Source organism: Centroberyx affinis, unplaced genomic scaffold (assembly GCF_046629955.1).
Source record: "Centroberyx affinis isolate AG114_WGS23_722 - 3 ecotype Tasmania unplaced genomic scaffold, CSIRO-AGI_Caff_v1 ptg002845l_1, whole genome shotgun sequence".
Lineage (NCBI taxonomy): Eukaryota > Metazoa > Chordata > Actinopteri > Beryciformes > Berycidae > Centroberyx > Centroberyx affinis.
This window is the reverse complement of record NW_027280985.1, coordinates 450,539-463,761: the sequence shown is the minus strand read 5'-3', so window position 1 is coordinate 463,761 and position 13,223 is coordinate 450,539. Positions and strand designations below refer to the sequence as shown.

At 42.7% G+C, this 13,223-nt stretch overlaps 1 protein-coding gene across 5 annotated transcripts in view; it reads left to right on the top strand.

Moving 5' to 3' along the window:
• The first annotated feature begins 9,321 nt into the window (after positions 1 to 9,321).
• The window catches only part of LOC139658171 (transducin-like enhancer protein 3-B), a 31,390-nt gene continuing 27,488 nt past the window's right edge, over positions 9,322 to 13,223 (top strand). For all 5 annotated transcript variants that reach the window (XM_071536218.1, XM_071536216.1, XM_071536220.1 and 2 more), the window contains exons 1-4: positions 9,322 to 9,736; positions 10,293 to 10,518; positions 11,160 to 11,260; positions 11,605 to 11,668. In XM_071536218.1, the coding sequence (XP_071392319.1) occupies positions 10,495 to 10,518; positions 11,160 to 11,260; positions 11,605 to 11,668 (189 nt within the window). In that variant the 5' untranslated portion in view covers positions 9,322 to 9,736; positions 10,293 to 10,494. The remainder of the gene's footprint in view (positions 9,737 to 10,292; positions 10,519 to 11,159; positions 11,261 to 11,604; positions 11,669 to 13,223) is intronic.

Genomic DNA, 13,223 nt, shown 5'->3' with positions numbered 1-13,223 from the left:
GAAATTGTAATTTTTGATACATTAATTGCTCTGTGCTACCTGATTCATATTGACACTGCCCTCTAGTGCTCTCCTCCGCCCATTTTGGCGCAACCAAAATCATGGCAAGCCCAGAAATTAACAAACCAGTTTTCTTCTGCCTGCGCCCAACAAAAGGTGCTTCATCTGCGCCGGCACGAAATTAGAGCCCCAGACCCATTCTCAGTGGGACATAACCATACATTCCTATTTCAAAGGTTGATGCAGTGAAGATTATGGCTGAATACATCATCAATGGAAAATAAATATAGTCCAATGAACTTGGTTATAACACAAGCAGCACCATCAGTTATTAAATGCGAGTGTGAGAGTGTTTCATACCTACATGTGGGACACCGTGAGGAAAGATAGTCCTAGGGCTTTGGACCTGCTAGGTCAGAACGTCGCTCTCCAATAGCATTTGACTGGGTATGTTACATGTTACAGATCTGTACCATTCTGAGCCGGGGGGGAAGGTTGGGGGGGGTAAGGAGTGGTATTATTTAAGCTCTTTTCACACTGAAATCATCAATAGTTCTTCCCACTCTCAACTGGGATATATGGCCTCGCTTCACAGGCTAAATGTGACACCTCATTGCATGTGTGAGATTATGTATCTTCAAGTAAAATCATGAACTTCTTGACCATGTTTCTACAGGTCTCGTATAACAAACATACAGTATGTCCTGCATCACAGGCCTAGATTTCACACATCAGTGGCTGCATGGTATTTAGCCATAGGCCTGGAGATTTTTTTCTGACCTATTTGATCCCATTGGACAACTGGCGCCTTTTCTTTGATGCAAGTCCTTCAGTCCTTGGGGTAAAATCCTGAGCTGTGGCCACATTCAGAATGGTGAGAAGGTGTCTGGCAAGCAGGTTCTGTGGAATTGATTTGTTGATTATTTGGTTCACAAATAGGTGCTTCAACATGTTCACCAGACTGGTGGCCTAAAGGCGAAGCTGTGGCATTGTGTCTGGGATGAAAGATGCAAACTCTTGCCTCAAGAGATTCAAAGTTATCCCTTGGTGCACTGTCGAACTGTAATGCAGTAACTTATGTGCGGCTGCTCTGAAATGCTCTCCGCATCAACTGCAAATGGATTTGTAAAAATTTTGGATATTAAATTTCTGATCCTCAAGGCTTCTGCTAAATTCCACTTTGAATTTGTTCAGGAAAGTGGTGGTGACAAGTGTGTTTTGCACTGACTGGAAGGTTTTCCTGTTGCATGGGGCTTGCTTGTTTGTTAGTGACAGCGAGAGATGGGCTAGTGCTGTGTTTTTACGTGCTCAGGACAGACCACCTCAATAACATCTCTGGTTGTGTGTTGGTGGAGTCTGTGGGTGCGTCTGTGTGTCTGTGAAGGATACACAGGATAAGCCCCAGTGAGATCCTAGATCCTTGATAGATATTGGAGCATGTATATATTTACTGTTGCTCTATGCCACTTCAATATGACATATGAATGCATACCACCTGAGCACCTAAAAAGCACTAGCACACTTTTTCAAGTTGTTGGAGTGAGGGCTGCATCTGTTTAGCAAGCAGTGATGAATTGTGTGCTGTTTGGCAATTGGAACGTATATGCCTCATGAGCTGCTGGCCCAGATTCATACACAACATTCATGGCGGTCTGGGTGCAGCCTGTGGGCTTCAAGTTTGTCAGTTGTGGTTTGGAGCATCAGAGAGAAAAACAGGAAGGTACAGTTGAGCAGAGACGGTGGTGAGTTGGTGAGGTGTTGAGATAATGACAACAGAATCCTACTGGTTTGATATCAGCTTTTTTTTTTAAAACAGTGAATGCAAGGAATGATGCAAAACACTCACTCTCTAAAGTGGCCACATGTTCTGCCAACCCAGAATATATAAACTCTCTAGCACTCTCCTCCTCTCCAACCAAGCCAGGCCCTACACTCTTCCTCATTGTTAGCAGTGGCAATAGCAGAAGGGGTACTTGGCACTGCCCTGGGTGTGTTATCATTCAGATGGAAGTGGCACAGTGGGCCTCACCATCATACACTAGCTTCGCTTTCACACTCCAACTGAAGGACAGGAGAGGGTCACTTTGTTGACCTGCTTTTTAGAGCAGCCACTTGGACCGTAATCACCAAAAATAACACCAACCCACTAAAGAGCCTTACACCAGGCTGGCCTGTAGACCCGGTCACAATGAGTGCTGACTAAATGAGTGTATTAATCACAGGCAACAACAGAGGCAGAGTCATTTTGAATTCATTAATATTAAGCAAAGCATTCTGAAAAAAAAAGACTCAATCATGTTTTTGGTATCAACAACTCTAAACTCATTTCAAGTTGACACTGCCTGTACAACAAAAGCTGCTTGATTGATTAATAGTGCTTTTCAACTCTAACCTTCATTTACAAAGATTTTTTAAACAAAACTACAAAATTAACAACTCAAATTCAGTCATGATATGCTGATTTTTAAAACAAAACACTGTTTTAGATGACGGCAGATTCTTCATCTGAACAACTTCACTGCCATATAAAATGTGTCTGAAAAAAAACTGAACATCTTATCCAATGTACAAGCTTAAATACAGCACTCTTACACCTTTATGTGTGTGTGTACCAACATCTCTTCCAAGCTGCACGCCCTCATCAGAAGCAAAGGCAGGCTACCATGACCACTGACTCCCCTAAATGACAAGGACAAAAGGAAAATTTGTCAAGGCACTTTTAGGAGCCTCTTGTCTTCTCTCCTTTCTTCACCCTTGTTTACCTTTCGTACCTTAACGAATTGCCCTGATAGACAGCTGTGTTTTCAAAAAGCTTACTTGCCACAGGTTTCTTTGGAGAGGATGGGGCCCACTTTCATGGAGGGATTAGAGCAAATCCATAGACACCAGATAGGATTCTAACACAAAAAAATTCTTCAACATCTTCTCTCTGTATTTGAAATTTGGCTTTGTGCAACTGAACCTAGTGCATTAACAAATAAAATACATTTTGGAGCATATTTTTATTCCTGTTTTTATCCAAATACTGTGCTGGTATGTCATGAAATACACAAAGGAGTACAGTTTGCCTTGTGCAAAAACATGCACAATCTGGCAGCCCACTCGTTACTTTCTGGAGATATGATGAAATGGATGGTGATGTCAGAGAAAGGACTGCAGACTGGTAGCTGGCTTAGTTCCTCTGTCTTTCTCTCTCTCTCTCTCCCTCTGCACACATGCAAGTGCGCGTGCACACACACATACGCACCACCAAATGAACAAAAGAACAAACAAATGCATGGACTTGGGCTTTAGCCAAAAAAGCCTCCATCTTTTATTTTGTCCAGCGACACCGCTCATGTCTGTATTTGTCTCTTTTGATAAGGCCCTTTCATCTTGTTTGCATTGATTACAGGCTGACGAGTCACAGTGATACACTCAGGGGCCCTATTCAGGTCTGCAGCCCCCGCGCCACACACTGGGTCCATTGTGGCCAGGAATGTGTCTCCTTTCATGGCCTGAGCTCGCCTATGAAAGCATGTCAATAATCCCGAGACAGCGGGTGCTTCACAATACTGCCACAACCATCCCACTAACCGGACCGCTATGGAAATAGGCCCTATTTTCCACTCCTCTAAGGGAAAGTACTAACTGACTGGGGTGGCTGAACCAGGGTAAGGCTGGATAGATGAACTAATACATCTGTTGGACGCTGATAATCAAACAACTTCACAAAGGTGAGACTTACAAAAGAGGAAAAGCACTAATCTGTGTTAGCCGTTTGAAGCAGTATCCTACCCTTCTTTATCCATACCCTTCTCACACACTGCCAAATGCCTTGAGAACAGCTTTATGGCTTTGCACAACCCCTCCTTGTTTTCACACTGCAGACCTCCAAAAAGCGGCTGAAAATGCTTTCTCATCTCAGGAAGTATCAAGATGCTTGTATACTGCAGAAGCTTGAACCAGTGCTGGTGGGCTATAGAAGCTGTGGTTTTGGTACCAAGGATTTGTTTGAGCAGAGAACGTGATACCACAGGCAGAACAAATGGGATTTGAGTCTTTAGTGGCCACTAAAACCATTGAAAATATACATCTGTTATATTTATTTTGGGGCTGGTGTGAGTTGGTGTGGGGGAGGTACAGGGGGTTGCAGGAATCCAATGACCATGCTCAGGCAGAGATGGGAGTGAAAAGAACCAATCATTGCTCTGTAAAGAATTAAAACCACCTCTGCAAATAGCCCCAGTGTTTGTGTAGTGCCTCAGAGTGGGAGTTTCACAGCGTCTGGGGTTCCAGTGCAAATAAACAGTGCAGAGGTCTACAAGGGTGGAAGGCCCCCCCCCCCCGTCCCAGAGGTGAAGCCCACTCCTTTGTTGCTGCCTAATCTAGGCCACTCTCTATTGAGTGGGATGAAAAGTGGGTCTGTGTGTGTGTGTGTGACACATCCACAGTGCTCAAAGTGTGAGATGAAGCCGTATGATAATGTCTGTTTGTATGTGGTTCTTGAATCTGAGTCCCAGGCCTTTGGAGACTGCCACTGTGTTTGCCAGTTCCCAGATAACCCACATCCTTACACTGGACCTACACATACCAATCCCAGGAACCTCAGCACAGAGCAAACTGACAAATATCACCACTACTGACCCGCAATTCTGCATAAATCAACAATACCTCCTTGCTTGGGTGCAGATGTGACAAATAGCGATCCTATAGGTGTACGCTAGCAGTTAGTTTTGGATGGAGCAAAAATTGTAAAGGAAATGTAAGGGAAATTTGCTGTACTTCACAGAGCATTAGCTTTCATTTCAGTTGCTTGTCAACGGCAAAGCCATTGCATGTCAAGGGCTTTCCAGTGGCTGCGGGGTGTGTAGAGCATGGTGGTTTTAGTCTCTAAGGCAAAGACATTGCCCCCTTTGATGATATCAGAGATTGTCATTACATACTTTACCCCATTCACACTAAAATGACAAAGACATAGACATGTTGAGCGTTTTTATGCAAAACCTAACTAAACATTTTGCTTGAAGGAAAATCTGGATGGAAGGTGTGAGCACCACAAAAGGCCAAAATAAACCCCAGTGAAGCCTGGGCAAACAATAAGTACAGGCTTACCTCATTAGGTCCATCTCAAACACAACCATGGACAAGAGGCTGTTGATTGTACATTGGGTTGAAAGAACAAAGGTTAGTGGGATTGGATTTCATTGCTTCGATCCCATAGTAGACCAAATTGGCTGTCTGATAGCCCTTTGGCCCAGTTTCACTATCGGCTAGCCCACACAGGCCAGTCCAAAGTTACAAATTTGCTGGACAATGAGAAGTTGTCTTTCCCCTCCTTGAGCAACTTACCCCACACCCTAACTCTGACCCTAGCCTAATCCTAACAATACCTACCTGAACCTATTTCTAATATCAACCCCAACTCTAAGATTAACTCTAACCCAGACATTGAATATCTGTAGACTATTTTTCACACAATTATGAGTATCACTTGAAACTTGGCAACTTTTTAATGACACATTATAGTCACTTGATAGGAAGCTGAGTATCAACATTGGACTATCCAAATAAAGTGCAACTGTAAAGAAAGTTGCAGCAGTCTAAGCAAGATGAGATAAAGAGATGGATGACCTCTAAATCACTAGAAGATAACACTGACTTGGTCTTTGATATGTTTCTCAGTAGCAACAAAGGACTGCAATACCCTCTTTACCTCAATTAAATTTTAAGTCAATTCACTGTCAAAAACAACTCTTCGGTTTCTGTCCACAGGCCCTGAGATGGAAAACAGACTATCAAGATCATTAAAAATAGAATTTTTGAATTTAGGAGGGCCAAATAAAGCTATTTCAGATTTGCTTTCATTGGGACATAAAAGATTTTGAGACATACAGTATGTGTTGTCTGACGAGATAATTCTTGATTATGATTATGGCATTAGGGTCCCAAGGTTTTAAAGGGAGGCATATGTGAGTATCATCTGCATAGCAGTGGAAACAGACATTATGTTTATGAATTTTGTTGCTGAGAGTGAGCATGTAGAGGAAGAACAGTATGGGACCAGGAATTGAGCCTTGGGGGATCCCACCAGTTACTTTAAGAAGGTTGCCTCTTTGCTATAGTGGTCTAAAATCTGAATGGAATTTGAAAAAAGAACTACTTTTGTAAAAAAAAAAAAATGAAAATATCTCTTTAGAGATAAGCCTATCCATGACTTACAGTGACCTGAGTGTTTTGCTGACACTGCCATGTTGACCCACAAATTGACTCCCAAACAGCTTTCCATTATAACCACAGAATATACAACAAGCAACAACGAACAAGCAACTGTCTCACCTGACTTCGGAAGAAAAGGAAACATATTTAAAAAAGACTGAATTCCTTGGAGGATGTGAGCCTTACTCTCTGCCACCAACATCGCTGACACCACTGAAGTCTGCAGATAAACTGATCTGTCATTTCCCGATACGTTATTCACATCCTGTCTGCATATTCCATTTTGGTATTTCACTTCAGGGTGGGTGAACTATCCAAAAGCTGTTCCTGATTACTTGGCAGGTAAGATAATGTTACATTTATAAATTGTTATCAGTGGGCAAACAATGATGGGAGTCAATATGGTGGCGTCAAGAGAACAGTAACGTTATGCTAAGAAGTGAAAGAACTAGGTTAGGTTTCCTCGGTAAGGGTTTTGAGAGGTGCCAAAAGTCTCTATATTGTTAATATTCACACTCTGTTCATATTCAAACTATTAAAAAATCTTTGAGAATATATTACATTATCAAATAAATTGTGGATTGGGGCTACATTACAACTAGGACTTTGTAAATAGCCATTAGGAGAACTTTCGTGTGAAGAACCTTTTTTTGAAGTCCCCCTTTGTCTCAACCAGTGAGTAGTATAATCAGTGTAATTTATAGACTACATGCACCCCACTGAATGGGCTTTTATCCCAGTTGATACCATAACGTCCTCAGATTTGTTGCTAAGCAACAGCTACTGCTTACTGCCTGCAGAATGCTAGCTACAGTCATGTGCAAAATTTGGTGCACGCCTTGACTTTTTACGCATTTTGTAACGCTACAAAAATAATCTAAAATGTAATTATGTGGATTTGTGGTCTGAGATCTACACAAAGTAGCCTATTTTATTCTATCAGTTATATCAACATTTTAGAATTTTGTGTGATATGTTGTTTTAGTGTCACTTCCGTAAAAATAAATACAATAAAAAATAAATAAAATTGAGATATGTTTGTCAGGAGGGAACTGAAACTATACAAGTACTGAACTGCAGGACCTATTCCATCATTGCACAGCTAGCTTGCTGGATCTGTGATAGAGACACAGCAAAATAACAACATTCACAAATAATAACATTCACAAATGTGTTACTGGCAAATTTGTTCAACATTTTGTATCATATGTTACAAAGACTTCATATTTAGGTTGCAGTTATACATTTTGAACATTATTTAGAATGGGTTTTACTCTGCCTTTTGCCAACAAAGCTGATCTCAGGTCCCCTCAATACATCTCATGGGACTTTCAGGTGTAAGATGTACAAATTCAGAAAACATGACCATAGCATAGAATATGTGCTGCAGTTATGGATGGAATTGGAGTCCAGTTAATGATATTTCAAAGAAAAGAAAAATCTGCCTTACACTTGTATGTGAAAATACACAGTGGAGTTTCTCCTGACCTCCATATTAAATGAACTGCCTATATTTTCACATAGGCAGTGGAAGGTTTTCACTTCAAGTCATTTTGAACTCAGTTTACTTTAAAATGTCTAAAAAGGACAAGTAAAATTCGGATTCGTTTCTTGTGGAAATGTGAAAAATGTAAGAAATGTAAGCAAGTGGTGCTCACTTTTGATAACTTAGAAATTCTAAGGAATAAACCATTAAACTGATAAGCCACATGCCCAAGCTATCCAAACCCACACTACTGGGACTACTTTTGTAACAAGAGGGAAATATAAAGGCCATAGTCTTAAATTTAAATGGGGGCGACTAAATGGACACATAAACAAACAAATAAATACATTTTTAAAAGAAAATGAGGGCTGAAACAGATGACTGCAATGAGCCAATGTTTGAGCGAGGTAAAAGCTTTGTTTTGCAGCAAATGTATTCGTGGAGGAGGGGGGAAATCAAACTGATATTTAGCCCCTACTGGCTTTTTTTTCCTGCTTTTGTTTTATGCAAGGCTCTTTTTACCACATGGTAGTGACAGATTGTTTGAGCTGGAAGGAAAAGCCATTCGAAGCTAATTAAGCAGCCATTCCAGGCACTATTCGCAGGCAGGAGGGAGAGTAGCACAGGCATTTGTCAGCGCCGTACCCAACGTGGGTTTAATTGACAACTTGGGATCCTGACTGACAGCTTTTCCAGCGCTGCACCAATTGCAAAGCAGAGAGGAAGACAGCTGCGACACCATTGGATAAAAAGCAGTGAAGGAGGAAGAAGCCCCACGTGGGGTTGGGCATAGTGAGCAACACGTGATAGGCTGATATCCTCAGGCGCAGACGTGTTGTAGCCTACCTAGTGCTGCTGATATGAAAGCTTGTAGATGCTTGAGGTCTCGTTAGAAATAGGTCGATCAATTCAAATCACTCAAAAGACATTCTACTATATAGATTAAGTGGTATTCACAGTTTTGGTTCACTTCTGTTCTTGAATGAATCATATGCGATCTTCCTGTTCTTCGCATAGTAACAGGACTATGCTTATTTTTCTTTTACATCGCTACCCTAAACGAGAGCAGTGTCCTTAGTGTGACCTCTCTATTTCAAAACTTAAAGCATCAAGGTCACATTCAATAGACTAACCTGGGTTTAGCTGTTCCTATAAGCATATCATTAAGGCATATCCCAGACCAGAACGTAATGCTTTAACAACGATGTAAGTAAGGTAGATTATAAATGGTGTATTACAGTAGGCCTATTCTTTCTTGTTCACACCAGGCCACTGCAGCTGAAACTGGTCTTAAATAGATATGCTTGTGATGATAAAACATCCGCCCTATACTGAAAATCCGAAATGCTGAACCACCGCCTGCAATGTACGGAAATATGAATTATCACCTTTGTTTTGAACAAGTTGTTGAATGCATTGTTGAATGTCAGCTCAGATCCAAAATGGCGAACATGTGAGGTCACATATCACTGTCCAATGAGATCAGCAGAGTCTTGCAAACCCCACGTGGGGAGATCGTACTGTGATTGGCCCACGCCGCTAAACTCCTTCGGAGAACCCAATTGGTTTGTGCTGGCCCTCTCTCGGCAGTCGGGTCCTCGTGTCAGTGCACAGTCTGTGTGTGGTACAGCGAGCGGCGGAGAAACTGGGTAAACCCGACGCAAGCTATCGGTATATTTCACAACGAGCGACATTTCCAACAATTAACCCCTTTTTTCGCGAAAAATTAATCTTTGGACTTATCGGGAGATTTGTGTACTACCATCGGATCTAATAACGGCTTTCTTTGAAGTTGTATGCGGTCAACAATTCGTCCCAATCTAGGGGTTTCCGACGTCCGACCGGACGGAGAGACGTTCTCCGCCCCAGGATCACCGGGGTTTCAGAGGACTCGCAAGGGGCAACAAGAAGTCCATGAAAAACTGCGACTGGCATTTTTCCATGTCATTCTGTGGTGACGGTTACAAGTCAAGGATACTGAGCATTCTGTCTCTGTCTGGATACTAAATATTACCTGTGCAGAAGAGAGGGGAAGAATCAGTCGAGACAAAGGTAAAAAGGGCGACATGAAGAGAGCCGCTAACAAGGCGGGTGGTGGTGGTGTGGCTTTATGGCAGCCGACTTTGAAAGCAGCAGCTCCTTGTATTTCTGATCTTCCGGACCACCAAAACAACCCTTGTGTCTGTTTTTTCCCATTTGCGGAAGACTACTCATTAGCTTTACGGGGAAAACAAAACATCACGTCGTCGCTGGTGCGATCAAAAGTATCAACTTTGGAATCTATTTGATACATTGGATCAAACACGTTTGTAACAATGTTGCCTTCGACAGGCATTCTTGCTTGTTTCACTGTAGTGTAAATTGAGGCGACATACTTTTCTGGCAAAAAGAGAGAAATATTTTGAAAAAAAAAATTGCAAAAAGCCACCTTGACAATAAAATACTGTTTGATGATTTCGAGGGAACTGCAGGTCAAGGCTAAATCAGACCACCCCGATTAAGTTCATAAAGCCTTAATTCCTCTCAAATCACAATTAAGGTGCGAGTCGCTTGCTGCATAAGTAATTCAGCTCATCAGCTATCTATGCCCCGTTTTCTGTTTGTTTAGGTACAAAGGATAGGCCGACAAGGACGAGGTGATATACCCAGTGATCGGGGTCGGAGTGTGCGCCTCACAGCCGAGAACAGGGCTTTGTCCGCCGCCATCCTGCGTGTACAGGGGAGGGGGTGGCGGTGATTTACCGCACCTTCACTGGGATTACGGGAAAAAGGAGAAATCACACCGAATTCCCTTGTGTAAAGGACTCGACATGTATCCACAAGGCCGGCATCCGGTAAGTAGCTCTCTTTGTCACTATTTGTAAATTGATGCAAACGCACCGCCCTTCAAAGTAGCCTAATTAGCTCGTCAGAGGCGAGCTGCTGATCCCCACCTTACTATTTATGGTCTGCATGGTGCTGCTGAGGCGCTCCACTCTGGTAGCAGAGAAACTGGGAGAACCGTGTTTATTGGCAACAGGGTCAGAGCATTTGGTAGAAGTTATGAGAGCAGATCATCTCCTCCTGCTATAAACTGACTACATTTCTCGGGGCAGTGGAGTTACATTCTTGCGGTGCTACCGGGTTAATTGTCCTTTTTGCGCAGCACGCATAGAAATCCCACAGCGGGGTATTTTTTTTTCTCTGCCCCCATCATCATCATCCTCCTCCTCTCCCTGCCTTCCCTGTAACATTACTTTGAGGAAGGATGCAGTGACCCGCCTCTGCCATCGCACACGCCGTTGAGTGAAAGCGGCTCTTCCCACCGCCAGGCAGGAAGGGCTCTAGGGAATAAGAGCCACAGACAAAACCACCAGAAAAAAACAAACCAGTTCACACGGAAAGAGTGGGAGACTAGCGATGAGACTGTAGGGTGCGATCGCGTCGTTTACACCTGTGGTACATCATTGATATTTTTCCACCCTTGCATTTGCAGGCACCTCACCAGCCAGGACAGCCTGGCTTCAAGTTCACCGTGGCAGAGTCGTGCGACAGGATCAAAGACGAATTTCAGTTCCTGCAGGCCCAGTACCACAGGTAATGACTAAATAGTGTTGGCTTCCTGAAAAGAATAGGAAGAGGAAGCTGCCTCTGTTTTGTTCCATTTTGTAGCTTCATGCACTAGGTCTACATTGATATAACATACTCTGCAAAGTTGTTTTTTTTTGTGGCATATATGAAAATATACATTTTAAATCTTGTAGTTGTAACTGTGTAAAAGACCTGAGCCTAGTCAAGGCATTGTTTGTTTTAATAGACATCAGCCTAATAAATACATCGATTTTATATAAGTATGTAACATCTATCATGCCTTTTCATGAATTAATTTAGCATTACTAATTAAGCCTAATTACATTTTCCCCTCCTCTCGCCCCTTAAAGTCTTAAAGTGGAGTACGATAAACTGGCCAACGAGAAGACAGAGATGCAGCGTCACTATGTCATGGTAAGGGGAATCGTCATGTAGCTGTGAATTTGGTTTGAAGCCATATCCTTCCTTTTTAGCCTGAGGTGAACAATCACAGGTGGTGCAGCCCTGGTGTTTTGCAAAGGCCATGTTAGCATTTGTCGCTGCTCAGTATTGTTGACTCACCCCTGTGTTTTGATTGGATAAGAAAGGGCAGGGTGTGGGGGAGTTGAAACTCCAGCAGGGGTCAAATGTTCTACCATTGATTGTGGGGTGTGACGCCCCCTCCCTCCCCTCCCATGGCCCCGGGGTCCCCTTTATGACCCACCCACCCCTCCCTCTTCCTCACACACCCACCCTTCCCCAGGACCCACTAGGGGTTAATGACTGGTCTGCTGGCTTTGTGCATGAATCAGATTGTTTCCGGGAGTTTTTTTTTTTTTTTTTTTAAACTCTCCCAAGGTGAGCCATAGGGCACTTCAGACACTTCTGACACACCCAGGCTCAGTCTGTGTGTCTTGATAGATAATAGGCGACTTAAATGTGGAGTGTGACATTTCGCTTTGTCGCTATATATATTAGCCTTTGTTATACTAATGTCAGCCAACGGTATTACCTTTTGATGTAAACCACACTTGTGGACTGAGATCCCCGCCCCCCACCCCCCCAGGTGTTTGATTTCTATCAAAGTGCTGCAGTGCTGTGAAAGGGTTAAATGTAAAACTGCTCCAACACTGCAATTAAAACATCTTGCATTCAGTTCAAAGCTCCCCGCTGATCAAATGGAGACAAAGGAATCCGTGCCTCTGTGCTTACTGTTTTACTGCAACATCAATCCAACTCAAAGGTTCTTGTTAATGCAAGAAAAGCCACTGTGTGTGTGTGTGTGTGTGTGTGGAAAAAGAACCAAGTCAATCCTTATCTGACAAGTGATGTAACTAAGAGCACACTCTTAGTTTGTGTATGCGTGTGCTTATCTTGTTTGTACATGCAAGGATTGACTTTAACCAAACGCAGCAGTACGTTTGTTAAATATTATTTTCTCTTCGAGGAACCAGAAGGTGGTGGGAGTAGCTATAATAAATGGAAGCTGTGTGTTGTGTGTTCGATAAACAAGACAGACAAATTACATAGTTTATAGTTTATATCCGTCGGTTTTATTATCAGTAGATAATATTGTTTTTAATTGTAGTACTAGCCTTGTCCCTGGTTTTTGGAAGCCATATCTTCCTGGACAGCGTTGGCATTCAAAGATTAGCAGTGCTAAGTTGAAGTCAATGGGAACAGTGGCCAACAGTCTGTCTGCTATGGCCGCAAAGGGTCAAGTGCATAAAGTTGTCAACCTCTTGGGGTGATGTCAGTCTGTTTTCATGACCCACTCCATATGCTGCACCCGGTATCCAACTTTTCTGGCAGGTTCCAATTTGGCAGGCGGCCTTTTATCGTTTGCATGCTTTACAGTTCAGGTAATGATGTCAAACCAGGGGGCCGCCATCTTTACATACTTGCTGCACTAACTCTTGGCTCTGTAATATAGTACAAAGAAACAAAGTAGAGTAGAGAAGTGTAAATCAGTAACTTGTTAATGTTTTTT